The sequence below is a fragment of the Callithrix jacchus genome, chromosome 10 (assembly GCF_049354715.1).
Source record: "Callithrix jacchus isolate 240 chromosome 10, calJac240_pri, whole genome shotgun sequence".
NCBI lineage: Eukaryota > Metazoa > Chordata > Mammalia > Primates > Cebidae > Callithrix > Callithrix jacchus.
The window spans coordinates 17,404,782-17,430,353 of record NC_133511.1 but is presented as its reverse complement, the minus strand read 5'-3'; the positions used below and the strand labels follow the sequence as shown (position 1 = coordinate 17,430,353).

At 48.6% G+C, this 25,572-nt stretch overlaps 1 protein-coding gene across 4 annotated transcripts in view; it reads left to right on the top strand.

Moving 5' to 3' along the window:
* The window catches only part of DSCAML1 (DS cell adhesion molecule like 1), a 374,088-nt gene that overhangs the window by 12,491 nt on the left and 336,025 nt on the right, over window positions 1-25,572 (top strand). For all 4 annotated transcript variants that reach the window (XR_013523070.1, XM_035264707.3, XM_078339584.1 and 1 more), the window contains exons 2-3: window positions 4,106-4,423; window positions 7,697-7,843. Coding sequence is in view for 3 of the 4 variants with exons in the window: in XM_035264707.3 (XP_035120598.3) it covers window positions 4,106-4,423; window positions 7,697-7,843 (465 nt within the window). In the remaining variant the exon portion in view is untranslated. The remainder of the gene's footprint in view (window positions 1-4,105; window positions 4,424-7,696; window positions 7,844-25,572) is intronic.

Sequence of the window (25,572 nt, the reverse complement as noted above, 5' to 3'; positions counted from 1 at the left end):
CTCCTCTGGGAGCTTGCTGGGGCTTGGTCACTGCTCTGAAGATTCAAATAAATCTGAGAAGGTTGGGGAAGCCCCTGCTGCAGAGACCATACCAGACTCTATGAGGCCAGAGTGAGGACATCAGGCTCTACCACTCCCCCATCTGTCCCTGGAGTTCTGAGCACAACCATTGCTTCTATGGCCACTCACCTTCTGCCCTTTTGCCCGGCCTTCAACGTGGTACATAGCAGAGATTTGAGATATTTGCTGGTCAGTGCCTCAGTTTCCTCTTTATGTATTTGCCCGCTCCCTTCTCTTGGCAGGTAGGGTGAGGCTAAATTAATGTTTATTTAAGGGTTTCTGCATTCTGAGCTGACAGGTGCCTTGTGATGGTAATATATGAACCCAATGTAAGTGCAAAATGCTATTGTTTTACATCTGAGGGTGATGTTTCATAATGGCAATGCACTGTCAGAGCTGTACGCAGAATGAATGGTGTGTCTAATCCTCCCTTGCTCCCCCAGACTCAGAAGACATAAGCTCACATCCCAGGGTGGAGAAATATGAGGCTCCTTGCCTTTTGCTATAAATCTGCCTTTTCATCAGCCCTGACAGGTGGCTGGACAATCCCAGTCAATTCATCAATTAAATCTACCCATTTGTAGTTGCTGGGAACCTTGTGTCCTTGGCTCCAGCAAGATCTGAAGCCCTGGGGTGCAGGAAGGCTGTTGTCCTTGTGCTTGATGTTCCTGGAGGGAGCAAAGGAGGCTTAGGGAAGGGGCTGTCTCAGGAGGAGGAACAGTGGAATGGATTTCCAGCCAGGAGAGAAGGAGAGTGGGAATGCGTGTTTGGAATGGGGTCGGGGTGGAGGAAGGGGTGGGAAGGGTACCCGGCCTGAAAAACCATAGTCTGTGGTTCGATTTGTCTTCCATGGCGTTTCTGCAGTAGAGCGGCAGGTGCATCCTCCAGCTCTGAGGTGAGGCAAAGCTGGGTCCTAGCCTCAGATCCAGCGTTTGCACATTGTATCACTTTGGGAAACTTAGTGAACTTCTCAGAGTCCTAATTTCCTTATCTGTAAAATGGAAATAATAATAAGAACACCCCCGAGGGAGTTATGAAGATTAAATGTAATATCTGTATAATATAAATACAGTATCTAGAATGAACCTGGCACAGAGCCTGGCCTGTAGTTGACAATGAAGCCGATGGTGGCTATTATTATTGCTGGAGGTATTATCATCACAGAGGGCTACATCGTACTTAGCCTTAAGAATTTACTTACCTTCTCCCATGAATCAGTTCCTGAATTCCTGCCTGTCAGGGATTCTCTCGGCTTCCTAAATCCATTTGCAGGCACAATATAGAGTCTTTTTGTACCATAATGGATTTTGGCTCCCAAATCCATGAAGCTGCCAGGGTGAGAGTGCCTGATTAATGAGGTGTCTCAGGAAACACCCAGGGCCCCTGAGCAATGTCCCTGCTCCTAAAAGCTAAGTAGTGTCTGGAATACCCAGAATCCAACAGACACCGCTCCCAGGAGGAGTGTGTGTGTCGTGCATGTGCACATATGGGTGTGTGCCCATGTGTGTTCTTGGCCAGTTGAAAATGGAAGTTGGTGGCCAGGTTGTGTCTGAGGGAGGTGAAGGTCCCCTCTTCATTACCGCAGTGGTTACACTGTGGTCATACATCACAGAACGGTTAAGACAGTGACTCTAGGTCAGACTGCCCAAGTCTGCATCCCAGTGCCATCACTTACTGGTTATGTGGTCTTGGTAAGTTGCTTTGATCTCTCAGTGTCTCAGTTTCCTCATCTGTACACTGGGATACTAATAGTATCTCTCTTAGTGTTGTTGGGAGAACTAAAAGAAGCCATATAAGTAAAGTCCCTAACAACAGTGCGTGGTACATAGAAGATGCTTAACAAATATTTGCTGAACGGATGTCAGTGAGAAAGCCTTTCAGAAAGTGAGCCAAGTCTTGAAAGTGGGACCTGCTAAGTGTGTATTCTACGACAAACCCCCTGAGCCTCAGTTTGCTGCCTGGTGAAATGGCATGATTTCATGTTCTTGGGGAACACCCTTGCCATGGCAAGTTGGGTATGCTTCCAGAGCTCCTGAGGGTCCTGTGCAGAGAAGACTTGCTCCGACAACAACTTTGTGACTGTCACAAAGGAGGCAGCATGAGGAGGAGGATGGCAAGGCCATGTGGCTGCCCTCTCCAAGAAAATGCCTTTCAGCTGCTATGAATGCAGTGCCCGGTGGGGACAGCAAATGCATTTGCTGCTAAGAGGACGCTCCTGGTACCGCAGCAAGAAGCCCACGAATGTGTTTTCCAGCACGTCTGCTAATGGCTTCATCACCGCTTTTTATGAGACGATGTGAATTGCTCTGACCAATGAGGCTTAATGGCCTTCCTCAGCGAGCTGCCTGGTATATTCTCCCCAGAGGCTCGGCTCAGAGTTAAGCCAAGAATATTAATACCGCCGGATGTGGGCCCTCCCCCATCCTATAAAGTTGTGGAAATTGAGGTCAAGTTGGGTCCCCTGCAACAGTCTTTAAACAAGCAGCGGAGTGGTTTGTTTGCTCCTTGATCTTCCTGGTGGAGAGGGAGCGGCTTCCAGCTGGAGACCTGGGACCCGGCCCTCTCTTCCTGAGTTGGTGTCCACTTGATGGGAGGTGGATTTCTTAAAGGGGTAGGCTCCTCAGGAGGGAGCACCCCTTGATTCCAACATTCAGGGCTGCTGGGATAAGAGCAGGAAATATCTAGGCCTGATGATGGGTTAAGAGGAACAGATGGCCAGTCCTCTCAGACAGGTGGCCCTGCCACTGCCAGCTGTAACCATAAGAACATTCTCCCTTGTGGATGAGGGTTGGAATGGCACCATGTCAGAAACGGAAGGGGTCTTTGCAGTCTTGCCCATCCTCTCCCTCCACTTTCCAAGTGAAGGAACAGATGATCTGAGTGGGGAAGGGAATTGCACAATCACATGGTGTCAGGGCTGGGTTTAGAAGCTGGATCTTTTGCCCTGAGTCTAAATCTTATCCACCCACTCTACTGCTGGTCCTCATTCAGTCCTCTGTGGCAACGCATTTCCCAGATTGGCTCTCAAAGTCTCCTTCCTGCAGTCTTCCATCTTCCAGGAGAGCATCCCGGCTCCTGTAGCCATGTATCTCAAGCATGGTTTTGAGACCTTTTACAACTTTCATCTGTGGAATGGTAAAAAGAACACTAAAGTCCTCTTTAGGAGCAGGGTGTTCACATTTTCGTTCTGTAACTTAGCTGTGTGATTCTGAACAAATTCCCTAACTATTCTCAGCTTGTAACATGGGTAATTTATAACGGGGGTGATACCATCTCTTCAAAGAGTTGTGCAAATGAACAGAGGTCATGAGTATAAACTTGCCTGCATATAGTAGGTGCTCAGTAACTATTTTTTTTAACTTAAGCATTTCAACATTTCCCCCAATGTGCGGATGTCATAATCATGACTTTGGACCCTTCAACACAGAGTGAGTGGCAGCCTCTCCAGGTGGCGAGGCTTGGCTTGGCAAAGAGGATGAAACTTGGAACTGTTGTCTTTCTTTCTTTCTTTCTTTCTTTCTTTCTTTCTTTCTTTCTTTCTTTCTTTCCTTCTTTCTTTCTTTCCTCTCTCTCTCTCTCTCTTTTTTTTTTGAGACAGTCTTGCTCTGTTGCTTAAGCTGGAGTGCAGTGGCAAGATCTCTGCTCACTTCAACCTCAGATTCCCAGGTTCAAGTGATTCTCCTGCTTCAGCCTCCTGAGTAGCTGGGACTACAGGTGCGCAAGCCTAGCTAATTTTATATTAGCACCTGTAGTCCCAGCTGCTCAGGACCTCAGGTGATCCACCCACTTTAGCCTCCCAAAGGGCTGGGATTACAGGCTGTAAGCCACCATGCCGGAAGGCTGGGATTTTCTATAGATGGGGAACTGTCTCTGATTCACCTTTGCCTGTGCCTGGTATGTAGTCAGTGCTCAATAAGTGCTTATTGAATGACTGATGCTTGAAGGTCTGATGAAGGAGTGCCTGGGCTGTCGCAAGCCTTGGTGGCTTATGTGGGTATTGTCGGAGCCCATGCTAACCAAGTCTCTCCCCTTGCCTCCTCTGCAGCCCGCCCTGAAGATGTCGGCACCAGCCTCTACTTTGTAAATGACTCCTTGCAGCAGGTGACCTTTTCCAGCTCCGTGGGGGTGGTGGTGCCCTGCCCGGCTGCAGGCTCCCCCAGCGCGGCCCTTCGATGGTACCTGGCCACGGGGGACGACATCTACGACGTGCCGCACATCCGGCACGTCCACGCCAACGGGACGCTGCAGCTCTACCCCTTCTCCCCCTCCACCTTCAATAGCTTTATCCACGACAATGACTACTTCTGCACCGCGGAGAACGCTGCCGGCAAGATCCGGAGCCCCAACATCCGCGTCAAAGCAGGTAAGGGATGAGACACCTGCTGCCCCCGAGGGACGGGGGAGGCTGTGCCGTCATTCTGAGGATGTGTGTGTGACATGCTCGGGGGGCTTGCAAGAAGTCATTCACTTAAGAACAGTTTTGTTGTTCTCTTTTGAATCTGAGTTGTACCACTTGCCGTGTGTCCATAGGCATAACAGACACCTTTCTAAACCTCAGTTTTCTCATCTGCAAAGTGGATACAAGTTCCTATCTCTATATCACTACACGCGATGGTTAAATGAGATATGCTCATTTAAATGAGGTACTCATGTCAGCCCTTGACTTATAGAAAGCCTGCAGTGAAGTTTCCTTGAAGCCTTTCATTGAAATATAATATATAAAGGAAAGTGCACACATTGGAAGTATGCAGCTTGATGAAATTTTACAAAGTTCGACTAACTCTCAGGTTAAGAAATACAACATCAGCACCTCAGAAGCCTTCCTCAAGCTTCTTTTCGTAGACTGCTCCCCTAAGAGTGACCACTATCCTGATCTCTAACAATATAGATTTACATATTTTGCTTATGTATGAACTGTATATAAACGGAGCTCGACAGAATGCATTGTCTAGACCGTTTTGCTCACTATTCTGCTTGTGGGATTTATGCCTACTGTTGTGTGTGGTGGGAGGTCATTTGTTCTCACAGCTGTCTAGTGTTCTATCATGCAATGAGACCACACTTTCTTTGTCCATTGTACTGCTGAGAGAATGTCTGAGTATAACATATTTCATGTAAAAAAGCATTTTGGTAAAATTCATGATGGAAGGCTTTTAGCAGTGAAGGATTTTCGTCTTTGGAAGAGTAGTGGGGGCAAGGCAGTAGGGTTTCTCAGATCTATTTTAAGAAAAAAAAGTCCCATTTCTCTGGATTAGGTCAGGAGGCCAAGGGGACAGCTTAGATAGCCATTCTTCACTAGGACACCAGGCTACATTGGTGTGTTATAATCAGTGCTAAGGTGGGTCTCAGATTCATTATAAAGCAGTGAAGTTTTGGGAATGGTTTTCAACTTAGAAGAGCTTTTCAACTTAGAGAGCCAGCCTGCTGCAAGGGTGCCAGGCCCAGGGCACGCCTTCTTTTCCAGGGACTGTGTTGGGCCAACCAAGGAGAGTGGTTCTGGGGAAGACATCCCAACCAGCATGTGGTGACAGCCCCGCTCTGACTTCTTGGGTTCTTTTGCCTTAGGGACACCTCTCATAAGAGCAAGGCTTAAAGTAGCTGGGAATGGGAGTGTGCAGGGGTGAGGTGGGTGAGACTCTGCTTCATTTCATTTGTTTGTTTGGGGCTAGACCATGAGCTCTTAGAACCTGGAGATATGCTCAGACTTTCTCCCTGGGCTCCCCATGGACCCTTTCTAGGAGCAGATCCTTCCCACTGCTCAACCCCTCATGCAACACCAAGTGCTGGGCTGGGAGCCCCGAGGCCTGGGTTTGGAGCCCAGCTCTGGCCTCCATAGCATGGAGGATTGGGCTAAGCAGAAGGAACCATGTTTCGGGTCACCTGCCCCTCATTAGGTTAGGATGCAGTTTTCACAGTAAATCTATAAACGTCTTTTTACAAATGAAGAGATTAAGACAAAGAGAGATGAAGTCACTTGTCCAAGGGCACATAGCCAGTTAATCACAGTGTTGCAGCTATCGTGAAAAGTGACATTGTCAGAGTGCTTTCCTTTTAGTGGACCTTTCATACTCGGCTCTTATGTTGATTTCCTTTTACAAATGAGGAAACCGAGGCTCCAAAAGTTTAACCAAACCTTGTCCAGGACCACACAGCGGGCTAGTGGAGGAGGCAGGGCCCGCTTGTTAGATGCTGTTAACCATTAACCTCTGCTGACTTCCTGGGACATCACAGGCGGCGAGCACCCCAGCCCACCCTTTCCACTCCATCACCCCACTTCCCTACAGGGTTCGTTCCCCTTGTTTTCCTCTGTGCTCTCCCATATCTGGAGGCAGGGCCCTACCCAAACCCATGGAAAGGCTGGACCACAGACCCATGGAGCCACCAGCGCCTCTCCTCTCTTCTCTTTCTTCCACCTCGACCACATCTCCTCCCCATCACAGCCACAACTTGGAGAAGGGGAAAGAATAAAGGCTAAGGGAGGGCCAGACTGACTGGAAACACAATCAATTAAGAGACTCTTGATGATGCCAGAGGGGCTGCAGGTGCACAGCCAGGGGGTGGGGATGGGCTGCCAGGGCCCTAAGTGTCACCTTGGCAACCATGGCAGGGAGAGAAGGAGGGCATGCTGCCCAGGTGCCTGCTGAGGGACATGGTTGGGAGGCAGCAGAGCGCTGGATGTTCCAGGTTTGCTTGGCAGAGAAGCGGGTGAAAGGAACAAGTGAGGCCTGGGAGAGCCCAAGCAGAGGAGGACAAGGCACAGGTCCCATTCCTAAGGCTGGGTCCGCCCGCCTGTAGGGACAGACAAGTACAGCAGTTGCAGATGGCAGTGCCCCAGAAGCCAGCCAAAGCAGGAGGTGGGTGCTGTGGGGGAAGGGGTGGTTCTGAAAGCAGGGGCAAGGCTGGGGGTCAGGGAGGCTGCAGCCAGGGTCAGATGTGGGGAGAAAGCAGCAAGGATGCTCTGTTTTGGAGGAGCTTGGAGACTGTGTCCATGTCTCTGAGGTTCTGTGTGCTCAGAGACAATCACAGTTCCGAACATTCTCTCCCTTTGTCTTTGTAAGCTCAGGATCTGAACTACATTTCCCAGGCTGCCGTTCACGTTGAAGGAGCCCAAAACTCAGTTGTTAGAGCATGTGTCACTGGTTTTGTTTAGGCACATTATGGTCACTGCGTCCAAAATAATCTCCACTCTGGGTCCAGGAAATCCGGTTTGGTTTTCTTAGGGGAATTCTAGCATATTTCCTTATTATGCTGCACATCCCCTTGGTGAATAGAACATTGAAAGGCTTAAATGCTGCCTTCAAGGCTCTTGCAATCTAATACGATTTGCTAATTCCAAAATGGGAAAGTTTGGAATTTGGATGGATGATCTTGCAGAGAGAGAGAGGCCAGATATTTTTGAGGGAGAAGAGGCTGCCCAGTAGGATAGGGAGGCGGCTGATGGAGAAGGAGTTGTGCAGACAAGAACAGGATTATGGCAGGAGCTTCTGGCCTGGCTAAGCAGGAAGAGGGAAGGAAGAAGTGAGGAGGGTGAGGCTGAGGGAGCGGAGGGAGTTGAACTGACTCCCCGTTCCTTTCAGGGGACTCACACCACATCCTTGTGACACTCTTCTCTTCCCCACTGCCAATCTCTCTGCAGTTTTCAGGGAACCCTACACCGTCCGGGTGGAGGATCAAAGGTCAATGCGTGGCAACGTGGCTGTCTTCAAGTGCCTCATCCCCTCTTCAGTGCAGGAATACGTTAGCGTTGTGTCTTGGGAGAAAGACACAGTCTCCATCATCCCAGGTAAGAAGCGTTCCAGGGCTGTGGCAGACAGGGGTGCTGCCTCTGTGGGGAGCAGGGAAAGTAGAGGTGCCTAAGTTGGTTGTTGAGCTCAACAAGATCTTGAGATCGGCTCTGGGGAGCGATTTGGTATTGTTCTGGTGATGCTTCAGCAAAAAAATGTCTTTGGTCTTGGTCTGGCACGTCTCTGCCTGGGGTGTTGAAGACCCACACGCTGGTGGCCTTGGCTGGGTGTGTGAGGGTCCCATCAGACACCGGGTGCAGTGGAGGCCCCATCCTTTCTGGCCGCTGGGGTTTTGCTTGGCCCGGCCCTAAGGAATGGGAGGCAAGGCTGGAAGCACCTTACCTGTGAAAGGTGGCGAGGGGAGGAGGGATGAGAGGCAGGTTCGCGGTCTGTATTCTTGCGTCGTGTGACTAAAACAGTGAGCGCTGCATCCTTGGAGACCCGACTTCAGGAAGTATATGTATGGGGACTTTTTTTCTTCTTGCATGAGTTGGCTAAAGACTCCATCAGAATTCTAGCTGGCCTCGCTTCCAGGCTGATATTGGGAGGCGGGGTTCATACCATGTTGCAGGTTCATCTCATTACAGCTGCTGTGATTGCAAATCCCTCATTACTGGTTCCTTTTACCTCTGTGGGGTTGTGTTTCCCACAGGAAAGTAGGTCTGGAAGCCCCAAGAGAGGACTTCAGCTCCTTAAAATACCTCTAGGCCTCCGTTTACAAAACTGGGGGATTTTTCCACCACCCATTTCTTCATCTCTGCACATTGCAGAGATTCTGCTGCTTTTTCTTCCTCTCTCTACCAAGGATTTTTGTTTTCCTTGCTGTAAATTGGAGGAACTTGACCAGGTGATCTCTGAGTGCCCTTTCAGCAGTAAGGTTCCATAACTGATTGTATGAAATGATTCTTGTTCCTCAAGGTTGCCAGTTTAGTTGGGGAAGATAAGACTTCTATTCATGGAACCTTGAAAGCAGGGGTTTTTAAGCCAGCTCTCCATTTAAATCCCCGCGGAGCTCCCTTAGAAACACCAATGCTTAGCCCCAAATCAACTGAGTCAGACTCTCCCAGGAGTAGACCCTGGGCATCAGCTTTTTCAATGCTCGCTAGGTGATTCTGACGTGTACCTAGGACGAGAACCATGCTCTGGCGCGTTGACAGCTGATGCAGCAGGAGACTTTCTTTGAGACATCAATTTGCCTTTGACTCTCAGTACTTTTTGCTTCTCTCAGTTCCAAGCAGATGGTCAGGCCATTATTTCCCCTGACTTCAGAGCCTGTAGCAGGATGGGAATTCGAAGCTCCTGGAAGACAGCTGCTCCTCCTGTCTTTTGTAAATCCATAGGCTAATAGCAAAGTTAGGATGGGTGTTTTGTCTGGGGAGGAGAGCCTCTGAGGGCAAGGAACAAAGAGGAGACGAAAGGATGCCGGGGATGGGACAGTGCTAAAGGCTGCTCCATGGATGCAGCCAGAAGAAGCGGTTGGACCCCACAGGGGTGGCTGTGTGGGGCCCTTCAGGGTCTGGGACTCAGGCCAGGGTTCTTGTGTTCAAATGAGTCACGAGGTGCACAGCCCAAGAGGTGCAGCAATTATTCAGGCAGGGACCATGGGCTGGTGAGGACCAGAGGGACCCTGGACCTTGGCATATCCTGGGAGAAGCTCCAGTAACGAAGGTGACAACCTCCTGCTTATCTAGCACAGTCAGATTTAAGGTGACTTAACAAACATAAAGAAATGTGGCATTTCTTATATACTTGAGTTTATGGGCTAAGCATTACATCCATTAAGTAATAATAATTATTGCATTAAAATTTGAAGGGTGTTCACTATATTCCAGGAACTGGGTTCAGAAACTTCCATACAGGGTCTCATTTTATCATCCTAAAAAGTCCACAAATGTGTTTCCTCTTCTCCACTTTACAGAAGAGGAAACTGAGGCTCAAAGAAGTAAAGTACCTTCTGGATCACACTAAGCAGAAGGTGGGGCTGGAACCAGAGTCTGTTTTTTCAACCTGTGTGCTTAACCCCACACAGAAGTGCCTCCCCCACCATACAAATAAAGCGTTACTCTGGCTACATTAGGAGCTTTAAATGTGTGCTGTAGGCAATGAGGGCTTTGGTGTTAGGAAGGAGGACAAGTCGATGTAGGGGAAGCTTCATGGAAACAAGTGCAGTGTGGTGATTAAGAGCCTAGAATCTAGGACCAGACAATCTGGGTTTAAGACTCAATCGGTTGCTTACTATCTGGGCGAGTCATTTACCCCTTCAGTTTCCCCACCTGTAAAATGGGCTCATAGGGTTCAAGTAAGAATTGAATGAGTCAATATGTGAACAATGTCCAGAACACCGCCCAATGCTTGCTGATGACAAGTTATAGCGATGATTAGGTGGAAGACAGCATTTGCGTTTGCTGTTGGCTGTGGTGGTGTGTGTTTCTGGTATGGAATGGAGTCTGTGTTCCCCGCAGGACTGCAGTTCCCACGGGCCAGAACTAGATTGTTCTCATTCACAGGTCCCTACTCTCTGAGATCAGGGTAAATAAAAGCTCACTAAATGATCAGTGAGTAGATGAATGGATGGCTGGAAGAATTCTAGAGGAATCTGGAGAATGGCATGGACAGGGGCAAGGAATAAGGATTTTAGGCTGGATGTCGGTGGGGGAGAAGACCAGATCAGACAGGAGAGAAGGGAAGCTAACTGGTTTCTGCGCTTAGGAGCTGGAGGCAGGGAGCTTCCCCCAGGTGGCCCTTGTAGCTGGTGCTTCAGGGCTGTCTTTGATGTCAAGACTGGGCTGGTGGCCCCAAAGGGCATAATTATCAGGGAAGTGGCCTTGATGCTAATCTGCAGTGCTGTGTTAAACCTAGGTTCTGCAGAACCCCTTTCTTTAGTTTGGCCTTAGAGAATTTTCCTCTCCTGCCCAGCCCTTCAACCCCATCCATAATCATTCTAGATCATTCTACAGCTACAGGGCCAGTCTTCCCCAAGCACAGGAATCCAACTAACATGATCATGCAGGACTCCATGAGAGCCAGAGAGAGTGGAGTTCTGTCTCGTCCAGGCTCTGTAGGTGAGGGGACCAGAACTTGGGCCCACATGCCATATGCTTTAATTTTGGCATATGCAAATAGTTTGATTTTTTATAAAAATAGGATTTTTTTCTGCTAACCATATTCACCCTATGCTTAGTGTGTGTGCTGTGCTGTGTGTGTGTGTGTGTGTGTGTCTGTGTGTGTATTTTGAGGTGGGGAAACTGGATGGGAACTTCTCATGGTAGGGGAAGATTACATGGAAAGTTTCCCTGAAGGTTAATGGAGGATGGAGGAGCCGGGGGTACTTCCCTCTGACACTTACTTTAGAATCAGCTTCCAGAACCAGAGGAGCTGTGTTGTCTTTGATCTCTGGATCTGCAGGGCTAGGCTTAGCTTCTCCACAAACCACCAGGCCAGCAAGAGCTGAACACAGAAGGAGAAGCAGGGAGACTGGTGTGAGCCAATCTGAGCCCCAGGAGGCATCCCCTTGGGGATGCAGGTGCCCTGGGAGGAGGGGCCTCTCATGTGAGTGCAGCCCCTGTGGGTGGGAGCTGGCTTTCCCACACCTCTTTCTGAGGGAGCCTCGGAAGAATTGAAGGCTTGGAGCCTAAATGAGTTGAAGGCTTGGAGCCTAAATGAGCTCACGAGTTGGGTGTTTGCTCACAGGTTAGCCTTCCTGGCTATCTCTGGGTATCCTGGAGTGGGCGATGGAAGCTCTCACCGCCTTTTTGGCTGTGCTTTGCCCAGGGCAGGGAGAGGCTGGAGAGACAGACCAAAGTGCTGCCTTTCCCCAGAGCTGCCTACCATACCCCTGTCCACTCCCTCGAGCTGGTCATCTTTCCATCCCACTATTTAAAGACGTGTGTGTAAAGCAGAGTCTTTCACCTTGTATCTGGCAGACTCCCACCCTTGACTTCTCTACCCAGGGATTTGGTCCTCGTGTGAACTGGCTCTCCGAGGCTGGCAGGGTGGAGGTAAGAAGGCCAAGGGCTGTGCACAAACATAAATTAAAATTAAGGCCTCCAGTGAAGCTGAGATGTGGTTTAATTTCCCATCTGCATGATCACCATTACAATGCGTGTTATTGGATATAAAGATAAATCCATCCCTGTTCCTAATAGCTTTTAATTTCCACCAGACCTGATTATATCAATGCAGGCCCCTTGTGGGAGTTTCCCAGCATGCTCTTCCCCAGCATCCTGACTGGCTGTCTCAGCCCCAGCAGGGAGTTTGGGACGCTGCTCAGATGCCGGCCAGATGTGTCTGCTGCTGCTCGGGAAGACAAGCCTGCATAAGCCCCCTTGCCCATTCGAATGGGGACACTGGGTTGTCACTGTGCCTTGGCCAGGCTGCAAGTGCGCTGGAGACACTGTGTGTCGGGGGTCGGGAGAGACAGGGGCAAGGAGCCACCTGGCCAGAGGGGTCCTGTGACATGAGGAAAGGTCCCTAGTGTTGTGTAAGGATTCCTATCAGGCAGTGCTTTCTCCCTGCCATCCACCTTTGGCTAAGAGAACAAAGTGAACCACCAGCCTCCCTAGAGTAATAGACTCCAGAGATCCAGGGTACCAAGTGGGCTTTCATAGTTCTCATTAGATTCAGTGATCTCTTCTGCCTGGGGTACGGTGGCCCCCTCTTCTCTCTATTGACACCCTGCCCCGCTTTTGTCCCTTAGGCTTTGTTCACATGCCGTCTTCTACGAGACCAGACATAGGCCTGCCGGGCAGACATTACTACCCCGGTCTCATTCCTGGAGCTCTGCCTTCATTCTGTCTTGCCTCATAGGCCGTTATTTCTGTCTGTCCGCTGCAGGAGGGTGTACAACTGTATCTCTTTCATCATTTTATCCCCAGAACCAGCACAGGACTGTCACAGAGGGATAATAGTAATAAGTTAATGATAATACTGTCATAGACTGAGACCTCTTTTGGGTTAGGCATTTCACATATATTATCACTAATCCTCAACACAACCCTGTAAGTAAGATAATGTTTTTAGGTTTTGTTTTGTTTTGTTTTCCTAATTTTATAAATGAAGATATTGAGGACCAGGGAAGTTAAGCATGTTACCCAAGGCCACACAGCTAATAAGAGATGTGGCCCGGATGTGGGTGAGTTTTCTGGGTTCCTCTACTTCCTGCCGCCTCTCCGGAGCAGGCTAGGATCACTGGGAATCGGGTGTCCTTAGGTTTCCGCATAGGAAGAGGGCTTATCCCTGTCTCCTGAACTTGCCTGAGAACAGAAACCTGTCACCAACCCTTGTGCTGACCTCTGGCTGTGTGTGCAGTGATCAGAGGCTTGGGCTTCTCTGAAGGGCGACAGATCTCCAGCTCAAAGACCAGTGAACAAAACAGCCATCCTAACAAGAACGCTTTCTTGGGTGCTGGCTCTGCTTTTGGCTCTGTAGGAGACATAAAGACTGTCCTAACCTCGGAACTTAGGATTCAGCTCATGTTGTCGGCTCTGATGGACAGGGATGGATAATCTCAACACAACAAATAAATGTGATCTTGGTTTGGCTTTGGAATGCAGATTCAGTTTATTAATTACATTTCACTCAGGCTGACACGAAGGTCACTTCTTTGGCTCCCATGAATCTATACCAACTTGAATGGGAGATAAGCACAGAGCGAAGAGGTGGTGCTGGAAACCGGTGTGGACCACATGTGGGCTATGAGCATGTGGACTCACCGACTGTGAGAGCCGGAAAGGGCCCTGGAGACTGTGTCATTCAGCCTTTGCATTTATGGATAAAGAAACCCAGGCCTAGACCAATACTCTCTCCTGCCATCTTCTCTCCTCTGCTGCTCACTCTCAGGGCACATGATTTTAACTACTCATGGGGCACCTTTGTATTTCGCTACAGGTACCAGATATTTTTCTTCCTTTGTCTGTCTGAAGCCTACGCCTCTTTCAAAGTCTGGTTCAAATACTACTTTTTCCATGATGTCTCTCCTCGATTTCTGCTAAGAATGGATTTAAAAGTCACTCAGATTAACCCACTCTAAGGGGCTCCTTTTCTGAACTCCCTCCGAACTTTATCGGTTCCTTGCTCAAGACGCTAATCATATTTTGTCCTGTAATTTTTTTTAAAGTCTGATAACACAGACTTTTTATGATATTACAGGAATGTATAATTATCAGGGACAGGATTCATATTTAATTCAGACCTCTCTTCTCTCCAGTGATTAATGGTGATGACAGAATGACAGTTTCTGCCCTACTGAACCATCCTGTAGAATGGAGGACACCGGGAGACCTGCCTTGCCTACGGTCACGTGGCAAATCAATGGTGTTACAGGGTCTAAGCCTGGTGGTCCTTCACCTCCATAACGCCAAGTTGCTCCTGTGGGTTCCTCTTGTGAGTCTCTGCTGTTCAGATGCAGAATTGGGGACCTAAGCTCTCAACTCCTTATGAATCTGGAGAAAAGTGGCTGGGATTGTCACCCTGTGCTAATGGGAAATAGACAACAGATCTGAGGCAATTCAACAAAAGGGGACTGGCCCCCTGCTGGGTGCCAGGCACCGTGCCAAGTCTTGTGGAGGAGTCCAGGTTGCTGATCCGTTCCTGTCCTGGCTTCTGTCTTGGGACTGTAGTGTCTTCCCACAAAGAGGAGGATACCACAGGAGCCAGGATTCCTTCAGTTGATGGCTGCATAGTAAGGCATGCTGAAGGAGACGGGGCCTCAAGTCAGGCCCTGGAGTCTGTGCTGAGAAAGCACTTTGGGAGGAAGTGACAGTGTAGCCACAGGGAAGTGGGCAGTGAGAGGGTGGGATGATCTGGGAATGTGGCTGGAGGATAATAAGTGGAGAGGTCACCGAGCCATTTAACTCATGAAGGTACTGCCTGGTTCTAGGGAAAAAGAATAAGGGACACCATGAAATAATGACTAATATTTATTGAGCACTTACTAAGTTGCCAAGCTCTGTTCTAAGCATTTGACCTATTTAGCACGTTTCACCTTCTCAACAATCTGAAGACAAGGGGAGTTTTATTCCCTCATTTTGCAGATGGGCAAGGTGAGGCTCAAAGACACGAAGTAAATTGCTTAAAGTTAGTAAGTGATGGAGCCCCAACTTAAATTTATGCATCCAGACTCCATCATCTGTGCTCCTAAGTGCTGTGCTATATTATCTGTATGAAGTAACATACAGTACCCCTCTCCCCCTCTGTCTCTCTGTCTCTCTCTCTCTCTCTCTCTCTCTCTCTGTCTCTCTCTCTCTCCACATATATATAGGCACACACCACCATGTCTGGCTAATTTTTGTATTTTTAGTAGAGACAGGGTTTTAAAACTCCTGCAAATCAAAAGAAAAAGACAACCCAAGAGGAAGTTGGGTAACAGTTAGGAGCAGACGATTCACAGAAGATTTAGTGGGACATGGTGAAAAGAAGGCAGGCTGTGGAGTCTGCTAATCTTAATTGGTGACCTCGAGCAAATTATTTTCAAAGTCTCAGTTTATGCATCCATCAAGTGGGAACGATTAAACCTGTTGCACGTAGAATCCCTGAAATGAAAACTGGGACTCTGAGGAGACTCAGATTCCTAGATGGGAAAGGAGTTGCCTAAATGCATCAGAGAAATTGCCCACCTAGCTTCATGCGGTTGGCCAACCTCAGACCTCATCTGCCTCGCCCTGTCTTCTCCTTCATCTGGCATCATCTCTCACCACTCCCACCTGTGCTACCCTTTCTGGGTGCTGGGCTAGAGGAGGTAAGCTAGGGGCTGCAGCCACCCTAAGGGGTGGTGGTCCTGGAGTCACAGATGGAGAGTGAATCCACCTAAAGATGATCCTGAGAAAGCTACAAAGGACTGGGAAAGATGGATCACCACCATCATGTTTTTATCTCAAAGATTCCTTGATAATGACTGAGTAGAAGGAGAGAAACAAAGTGCCTAGGAGGTCATATTAATCTCTGTACCCATAGCACCTTGCAGGGTGCCTGGTAAACATTTTCTGTTGCAGGAAGGAACGGAGGTGCATTTTGGTACCAACATAGTAAAGGTCAACTCCACAAAGTGCTGTGGTCTCACTTGCTCCAAGTGCTCAAGCCCTGGTTCAGTAATAACTATTGTCTCTCAAACAACACAGTTCATAGAGTGCTTTCAGATGATGTCACTGGCTTCTCACAATAGTCCTCGTTACCTTGCCCCTTTTACAGGTGAGAGCCCAGATGCAGTGTGGCTTAGTGACTTGTGCAGGCAGAAGAGGAGTGAGGGGGAGGCGATAGACCTGTGTCAGTCCATAGGTGTGTGTAGGGACCTGCAGCAGGCTCCTGAACGTCATCTCATTTAATGATGCTTGGAGACCTCTGAGGGAAACAGCTACTCCCATTCTTAGGTGTAAAGAAAATGAGATTCGGAGAGGCTGGGCGATTTGCTCCATGTCACACAGCTTCCAAGTGGCAAGGCCTGGGCATAGACCAGAGCTTCTGTCCCCAAAGTCCAAGCTTCTTCTTTGTTAACAGTTACTCCAGGCAGATGGCTGTCCTGGGGACTCCCAGCCATCACTGTTTCCCTCATCAAGGCAGTCATAGAGCAGAAAAGGCAGCCGAGCCTTAATTTTGCTGTTGTTTGTTTATTGTTTGCTTTGCTGAGAAACGGAGCCTCAGACTCAGACACCTTGTTTTCTTCCTTGAAGTGTGGACAGAATCCTACCTTCCAAAGCTATTAAGCACACACCTTATCAGGTTAGTGATTATAAGAGAGCGCTCGGAGGCAGCCATGGGGTTCTCTCCCGAAACTGAAGTGATAATTATAGTGGCAAGAATGGTTGGTAGGAAAATAAGTGATCAGTTATTGAGCTCGTCTATGATAAGTGCTTTTCCCCATCATTTTATTTCATCTTCACGGGTGCCCTATGTGGTGGGTGTTGCTATTATTCCCATTTCGCAGGTGTGGTTGAGGCACAGAGAGGTCAGCCTTCCCAAGGCCATAGCCTGAGGAAATGACAGAGCAGGGTCTGAGCCCAGGGCAGTTTGATTTCAGCTCTTGGAGGTGGCTTGGGCCACTTCTCCATCTGTGCCTTGCAGCGGGCATCACCTTCAGTTTGTATGGTGCTCTCTGGTTTATAAAGCCCATTTGCCGACATCCTCTTATAGAATCCTCCCAAACACATCTGTGGGAGACACAGGTTTCACAGACTCATTTAAAGCAAGGAAATCAAGGCTTGGGGAGATGGAAGGACCTGCCCAAGGTCACACAGCCAGGGAGGGATACACCGGAACTCTGGTTTTGATGCCTATACCCCAGGAGCTCTCAAAGCCCCCGCTCCTGGAGAGCATGCCCGCAGCCCCCTAGAACTCCTTCCAATATCCCAGCAGGCGGGCTGCTCTGCGCTTGCACGCCAGTTGGTTGGTTCCAGAACCATCAGCCGCACTCCTCAGTCAAGCAGAAATGTCTCGTGTTCACAGGTGCCTCTGGCGGCGTGTGCATGTGTCATGTTTTGCTTTTCCATTTAGTTCATGGCAGGCGCTGCATTCAGAGCACCCCCTGGGTGAATTTCAGCAGATTTAAGACAATTCCAGGCAAACGCTCTGCCCCGGGATCACACCACGGCGGTGGACACAGAGCAAGCAGCATTGTTTGGTTAAGTTGGCACCACTGAAAGTTACCCTGAAATCAGAGCCGAATTACTTATGGAAGGTTATCCTGCACATAAACCACTGTTAGACTACCTCCTCTTTGTTTAATGCCTACCTAACTGTGCTGTAGTCTAAAAATGTGTGTTTAGTGAAGTCAAGGGTTGCAGGGAAATTACGGGGTTTTCAAAAACCCATTTGCTTTGCCGGTGCTCACATCAGAATCAATCTTGCCTTTAGTTCTCAATCTCATTGCAAACATGCAGTATTGCTCGCCGAATTCTGGCATTTAATGTAGGGTAGCATTTATTCAGAAGAAGCCAACGGTGCTTACAGAATGGTAGAGCTATGTATAGATGGCACTTCCTGCCAAGCCTGTGATTTTGAACTCTGTTGTGTATCAGTGAGAGCCAGAGCTGGTGGAGTGATGCTGTGGTTCTGAGCGGGGGCCTGTGCTGGGTAGCAGTGGGGGGGGGGGGTCTGCGTCTGCCATGTCTGAAGCCTCACTGCCTACAAGCACATAGTAGGCACCCAGACAACGTTCATTAAATGTCTAGAGGAAGGTATAGCCAGGAGGGTGACTGATCCTTTAGATTAAATTGTAAATGGGATGGATGAGAATGAAGGGGCGGGTGCCGTTGTACCTGTTTCCGTGGCTGCTGGAGAAAAGCCACCATTTGCTCCTCTTCTGCCCTAAAGAAGCAGGGCTGGCTTGGAGTCTCTTTTATGATGGAGCCGAAGCTGTGTAGAGAAGCAAAAGCCTGTGGGCTCAGAGGGACCTGGGTTCCAACCCTGACCCTGCTCCCAACTTGTCTTCTGACGCTGGGCAAGGTCTTAACCTTTCTAAGCTGCACTTCTTTCAGTTGTGAGGATTCAGAATCAGGTACTTAATTTTTCTGCAGAGAGAAAATATAATTTTCCATAGATAGAATATATTTTTCTGTATAGATCTGTTTTCTACACACAGTTTCTCTATGTGTAGGTTTTTAATATTTCCTAGGGCTAGACAGACCCATGTCCACAAGCTGCCCCAGGTCTCCGGGAGGAGTGAGATCACAGGTGTGATCATAGGTGTGAGCATTTAGGAGACACTGCTGTCCTTACAGAGAGGGTCATGGGCTTATCTGGCCTTCAGGGCTGGGGGCCTGAGAACAGGATGGGGAGGAGCCCGACCCTCGTGGTGGGTCAGAGAGGCAGGGATGCCCTTAGTGTCACCCCACAAGGCCAAAGCCCAAGCCTCCCATTCTGCTCTTGGCTTTTGTGGTCCACCTGGCGTCTTGCTGTGTGCAGAAGCTTCTGGAATTTAAACATCTGTCTCTATAGCTGCCAAGCTCGACTTTCAGAGTGGAATGCCAAGCCAGTTGGAACCAGACACAGGTCTTCTGCATCCCAATATAGGGGGCAGGAGGGTCCTGGGCCTGGATGAAGGCCTCTAAGATTGAAGTGTTTCCTCTCACCCCTAGAGGCTTCTCCTCTTCACTTCCGGCTCAGAGTAGTTTGGGGCTCAAAGTATGTCTGAATGCCCAAGGCTTTAGGGCCACAGGATCTGCCAGAATCCTGAAGAGACTGCTGAGAAGCAGACAACTGAGTGGGAGAAGGGCCTGTGGAAGTGGGTGGTCATGGGTGTGGGTGGAGTCTGGGGCTCTGCCAGGTGTGGAGTGAGCTGCATTTTATGTGGGAGTCTGGGGGCTTCTCTGAGACTTTGTAATGAAGGAATCCCTTCTAAGAGTGTGTGGCTGGGGTCCCTCTTCACCACCCCTCATAATGGGACACAGAAAGGGAAAAGACTTGCATCAAGAATGTTCCAGAACCTATCACTACTGCCCAAGCCTAGGAAAACCGTTTGCAACGCCTGATAGAACGTGATTGTACCCTCAGGGACTGCGCCCAGGAAAGGACACAAAACTGCAGCTTCTGGCTCTGTCAGCCTGTAGCTGTGCCAGCCATGGCTGACATCGATGTCATCCCCTAAATCTATCTAAACTCCTATGTTGGCATAAGCAACAATCCGTTGATTGAATTTTTGGTTCATTATTTAATTTAGCAAATGTTTTCTGAGTGCTTCCTGTGTGCATGATGGATGCTGTGTTATGCAGACAGTGATTCCCAGGGGTCTTTGCTCAAGGATCTCAAGGGATTTGGAGAAATTCCTCTTCCCACGCACCAAAGAAACTAATTTTAATTAAAATATATATGCATGCATGTGTATAAATAGCATGCATGATGTAATTTGTACATATTGAATAGGTACATATTTGTATTCACACACACACGCACACTTATCTTTTTTTACCCGTGGAAAGGGGAGGGAGGCTTACCTGTGTAGATGACCCCAGCAGCATCCCAGAGCAGCGACCTAAGAAAGACACGTTGGTGTTTTGAATTTTAGGGACAGCCTTGGATGAACCACCATTTAATGAGCCCTGTTAGAGGTAAGAAGTGTTGGCAGAGGTGTGGAAACATTTGAGGGCACTGTGCCAGCCTTCGGGTCTAACAGGCAAGACGAGTGTGGGACACAGGTGACCCCCACCACAAGGCAATAGCACAACACACAGGAATGTGACTAGAGTGCAGGAAAGGAATCAAATTCTCAGGAGGCTGAGAGGTGGGGGACACCATCTTTTGTTATTAGAAAAGGTGCTGTGTAGGAAATGCCACCTCCCCCTGGGTCCTGGAGAAGGGGTCTGTTGTGGCAGGCTGAGCTCCTGTAGCAGAGAGTGTTCTAGACCTGCCAGCTCTCAACTTTAGAGTCCCCTGGGGGAGCTTTCAAAAATCACCAGTGTCCAGGCCCAATCCCAGAACAATTAGATCAGGATCCTTGGCAGTGAAACGCAGACATCTGCATTTGTTAAAGCTCCCTGTGAGATCCCAGCGGGCAGTGAGGGAGGCCATGCCAGTGAACTCCTGGAGAGCTGCAAACAATGGGCTGCTCCTGCGGGGGAAGCAGCCTGGCTGGGCTCAGGATACATCAGGGTGGGATATAATTGATGCTGCTTCAGTTGTCTGTAATCAAAGGGCCATGGGGAGCCAGTGACGATTTTGAGTGGGGCATGATTTGGAAGAAATCTTAGGGGTTGGTCTTCAATAATCAAGGATGTTTCCAGAAAAGTGGAGATCATCTCTGGCTTCAGCCTCTTGGAGTCCATGTCTGCCCTTGAATTTGCCAGGATTTATCACTAGGCATCCTTCAGGTGGGTGGACCCAGAGCTGCCTCTGTCACACACCCCACACTCCCGTCTTACTCCTGTGCCCCTCCTTAGGCTGCTGGCCCTAACCCTGGGCACCGGCAAGGTGAATGTGGGAGCTCGCCAGAGAGGCCTGTGGGAGGAAGGACCCTCACATGACATACCCAGAGTTTAAGCAATGTGGGGATCAAAGGTAAACTAAATAGTCTCTCACGTTTTATAAAATAACAGTCAGATTCGTGTGATGCTTTTATGTTTACAGGACGCTTTCATATATATCAAATTATCATTGCTATTATCATTATTATTTTTGAGACAGAGTCTTACTCTGTCACCCAGGTTGGAGTGCAGAGGTGCGATCTCAGCTCACTGCAACCTCCCCCTCCTGGGTTCAAGCAATTCTCCTGCCTCAGCCTTCGGAGTAGCTGGGATTACAGGTGCCAGCCACCACACCCGACTAATTTTTGTAATTTTAGTAGAGATAGAGTTTCACCATGTTGGCCAGGCTGCTTTCAAACTCCTAACCTCAAGTGATCCACCCACCTCTGTCTCCCAAAGTGCTGGGATGACAGGCGTGAGCCACAAACAACACCCTACCCATATATATTAAATTTGATTCTTGTCATAATTCTGTGTCGAACGGGAACAATTACCCCCATTTACAGATGAGCAAACAAAGGCCAGAGGCAATGACTTTACCTCTGCAATTCCTTCCAGATTCAGGAAAGGAAAAAAAAACACATATTGGCAGCAGAAAGCAGGCACCAGGGGCAGCATTTATTCAGCTTCTGGACTGCGGACCAGACACTATGCCAGGCACTGTCACGGAAGTAACCTCACATTTTAAAGACAGAGTGTTTCATCTGTTTCCTGATGGTCTGTAGCCCATGATGAATGGGAAAACACTTGGTCCAACCAGCAGACCAGAACCAGATAAATCAAACAATCACTCCGTGTCTGCTCTACGGACTTATCTTGTCAGAGCCCTTTGAGTTGTTTGGTCTCATTTCATACTTGTGACAGGTGGTGCCATCACTATGTTCAGATGAGGAAACTGGAGGTCAGAGAAATGTCTTGTCCAAAGCCAAGTAACAGAGTGCGAGTGGAGGTGAGGTCCTGCCGCATGGACTGAGTCGATGCTGCACTAGCCGTTTTGCGGAATTTGCAGCGAGAGTAAGACACAGCACTCACCATGTGCCAGGCATTGTATGCATAGCTTGATCTAACTGACTCTTTTAGTCATCCCAATATCATTATATGAAGTGTTAGCATCTCCACTTTTTTGTGTTTTCTCTTTTATAGACAGGGTCTGGCTCCATCACCCAGGCTGGAGTGCAGTGGCATAGTCTCAGCTCACTGCAGCCTCCATCTCCCATGCTCAGTGATCCTCCTGCCTCAGCATCCCTAGTAGCTGAGACTGTAGGTACATGCCACTACACTCAGCTATGTTTTTAATTTTTTGTAGGGACTGGATCTCACTGTGTTGCCCAGGCTGGTCTCAAACTCCTCAGCTACAGGGATCCTCCCACCTCAGCCTTCCAAAGCACTTCACAGGCATGAGCCACCATGCCCAGCCATCATTCCCATTGTACAGATGAAAAAAATGAAGCACAGAGAGGTGCAGTAACTTGCCAAAGGTCACACAGCTAGTAAGAATAAAATGGGGACCCAATCCCACGCAATGTGGCATCAGAGCCCACTATCTGTCTCTAGACCATCACATCTGGGGCTTCCTGGTTTTTGGTTCCAGGATCTTTCACTGGACTAAACTCTCTGTGGGAGGAGGAAGGCAGGAACACAAAAGGCAGGCCTCAGTCTGGGGGCCAGGTATCCAGAGCTGAGGCCCTGGTCTGAGCATGTCCTGGTGTGAGGCCTCATCTGGGTGCTGGTTGTCCAGGTATGAGGCCTCCTCTGGAAGGTGAGTCCAGGTGTGAGGCCTCCACTGGGGGCTAGGTATCCAGGTATGAGGTCTCCTTGGTGGACCGTGTGTCCAAGTGTGAGGCTTCATGTTATTGGATGAGTGTCCAGGTACGAGATCCCCCTATAGAGGCCAGGTATCCAGGTATGACCTCTTTGTGCTCCTCTCTCCTTTGGGTCATTTTTCTAACAGTCCCTAGCTATCCTAGAGTGTGGTAGGGATAGAGCTAGAAAAATGGGAAAGGGCATGGTTCTAGTTCCGGCTCTGTCCCTAAATAGTGTTATGACCTCTCTCCGGATGTCAGTTTCCTCATCTGTAAGTGAAGGGGCTGGAATAGATGATCTCTTACGTCTCTTCCAGATTGACTCAGTTTAACAAACTGTACTGAGCCCATGTGTCCTGCATTATTCCGGGCACTGGGCTATGGTGACAGGTCTGTGCCCTTCAGGGGAGAGAGATAAGAAAGAGCTCCAAAATGGGAATTCCTTAAAGAAACTCACACATGTGTCCTGCATTATTCCGGGCACTGGGCTATGGTGACAGGTCTGTGCCCGTCAGGGGAGAGAGATAAGAAAGAGCTCCAAAATGGGAATTCCTTAAAGAAACTCACACATGTGCACGAAGAGATATGGACAGGAATAGTCGCCGTAGCCACGTTTGTGATAGCAAAAAAAATTGGAAACCAATATTGATAAATTAAATCTGTTACGGTCACACGATGAAATACTAGGCTTCAGGAGAAATGCATAAACCAGAGCTTTACAAATCAGCGTGGACACCTCATGAAGAAAATGCTGAATAGAAAAAGGCAAACTGCAGAAGGATACCATACATTATGGTACCATTTGCACAAAGTTTGAAAACATGCAGAACAGTCCTCTGTATTGTTTCTGGATGCATACATACGTAGCAAGAGTATAAAAACATGCATGGAAATGATAAACACCATATTCGGGGTGGCGCTTACCTCTGAGGAGGAGGCGATGGTCTGGTGGAGGGAAATACAACTGTTTTCAGAATGTCTTCTTTCTTAAAATGTTTCTTCTAAAAACGATCCGAAGAGAATATGCCAAAAGAAACATGAGTCTCTCTCCATTATGTTTATGCTTTTCTGTATGCACGATATATTCATTAGAAAACAGAACATTTCCATGCCATGTGCAAAGTTCTAGGAGGGCAGAGGTGGGCTTTGCATCCAGCTGTGATAGTCTAGGGCAGGGGAACTGGGTGTGAGGAGAGAGGAGGTTGTTCGTGACAGTGAGGTCTGGGGGCTGATTCTGGAGTGATTGTTGATGGAGATGGGAGGGGTCAGGTGCTCAGCAACGCCCTCTGTCCTATTTATCTCCTGCTGCCTCTTCCAGGGCCACCTTGGGCAAGGCGTGGTGCTCTCAACTGTTGTAAAATAACAATTAGAAGTGGTATAAATACAGGAGGAGAAGAAATGTGTCTGCCACGGGATCCTGTTGTAATCTATTTCCCAGTTTAATGAGGGCCTGGAGACTCAGCATGAGGCCACTGAAAATTAAGAATACTGGGAGTATTTATGGGGCTTCGAGGCTTTCTTGTTCTGCTGCTCCCTGTAGCTGGGGGTGCAGGAGTTTTCCAGCAGCCCTCAGTCCTTCCACCCAGAGGGGTAGTCAGTCAGCATCTGCAGCCTATAGACAAGAGAGTGGTCCCACTGAGCAGGGAAAAGTGATTTGGGGATGGGTGGCCTCGAGAGGCTTGGATGATCGCCCCGGTGGAGAGGCCTACTCCCAGCTCCAGCTCACATTACAAGAGAAATTTGGGAGTCGAGGTCATAATGAACAGGGAAACCTGAGAGAGAAAGGTGATCCCCTACTTGCCTTCCAGCCCTGGGGATAGGGGCCCCCTTGGGGCCTGGAGAACAGAGGGTGTCCTGGGCAGAGGGCGGGGAAGGGTCGCCAGCTGCTGTCTTCTTGCTTTGACGCTTGAAGCACCTAGTTTTGTTTCGACGTACCCTGAAACGATGATCTCCCTGTCCTGCCCCTCCTCTATTTCCCCCTCCCTCTTACACACCCAAGTTCCCAGGTGGCACATGCAGGTGGTAGAATTGGTTTGTCTGGGCTACAATGGACCTTGGAAATCATGGAGCCTAATGCCCTGGGTATTTCTTACAGATGCCACTTGTAGCCTTGATGGGACCAGGGACCTGGGTCTCAAGAAGCATCCTGCTGCAGGGTGAGGAAGTCTGTCTCATTCTCAACAGGGTAGATTTGTACTGGGGTCCTCTGAGGTCTGAAAGCATCGCCAGAGTTTACAAAGATGACGGAACTGCTTAATGTGCATATCAGTGTGTGTGTTTGCAAGATGGAGTTGTCTATCATGGGTAGGCATGCAACAGACGAGCGATGTATCAGGTCTCCTCTTCCATGGAGGAGCACTGTTTGTAGGGAAACCCTGAGGAGATTTTGGCAAGCAAATGTATAGTTGGGGATGCTGACATGCTACTCATGCAGGTAGGTCCCAGCACGCCTTTTCTGGAAAGCGTTTGGCAATATGTATCCGAAGTCTCAAGTCTCAGATGTCCATGTCCGTAGGGCTCTCTCCCTAACAGATAACCAAAGATGATAATAAAGAGTTCTGCTAACTGCAATGTTATTTACAAGCCTGAAAATTCAGAACTATCCAATAAATGGGGGAGTGATTAAATAACTTAGTGTACAATAATACAAGGAAATATTTTTAATGCATTTTTAACCTACAGAGAAAAAGATCCTAATATGATGTTAGGTGGAAAAATAACTGTGTGTGTGTGTGTGTGTGTAGTAGGCTCCTAATTGCTTAAAAATGCATATGCTATATGCATCTTATAGAAGGCTATCTTTTTTATTGTATGTATGTGTGGGGTACATGTGATATTACATTGCATGACACATAGAATGTGTCATGGTCAAGGCAGGGTGTTGGGAATATCCATCACTGCCTGAGGGTTCATCATTTCTATCGTGTTGGGATCCTAGATGGATATCTTGAAAGAAATACTTGAAGGCTATTAGTGATT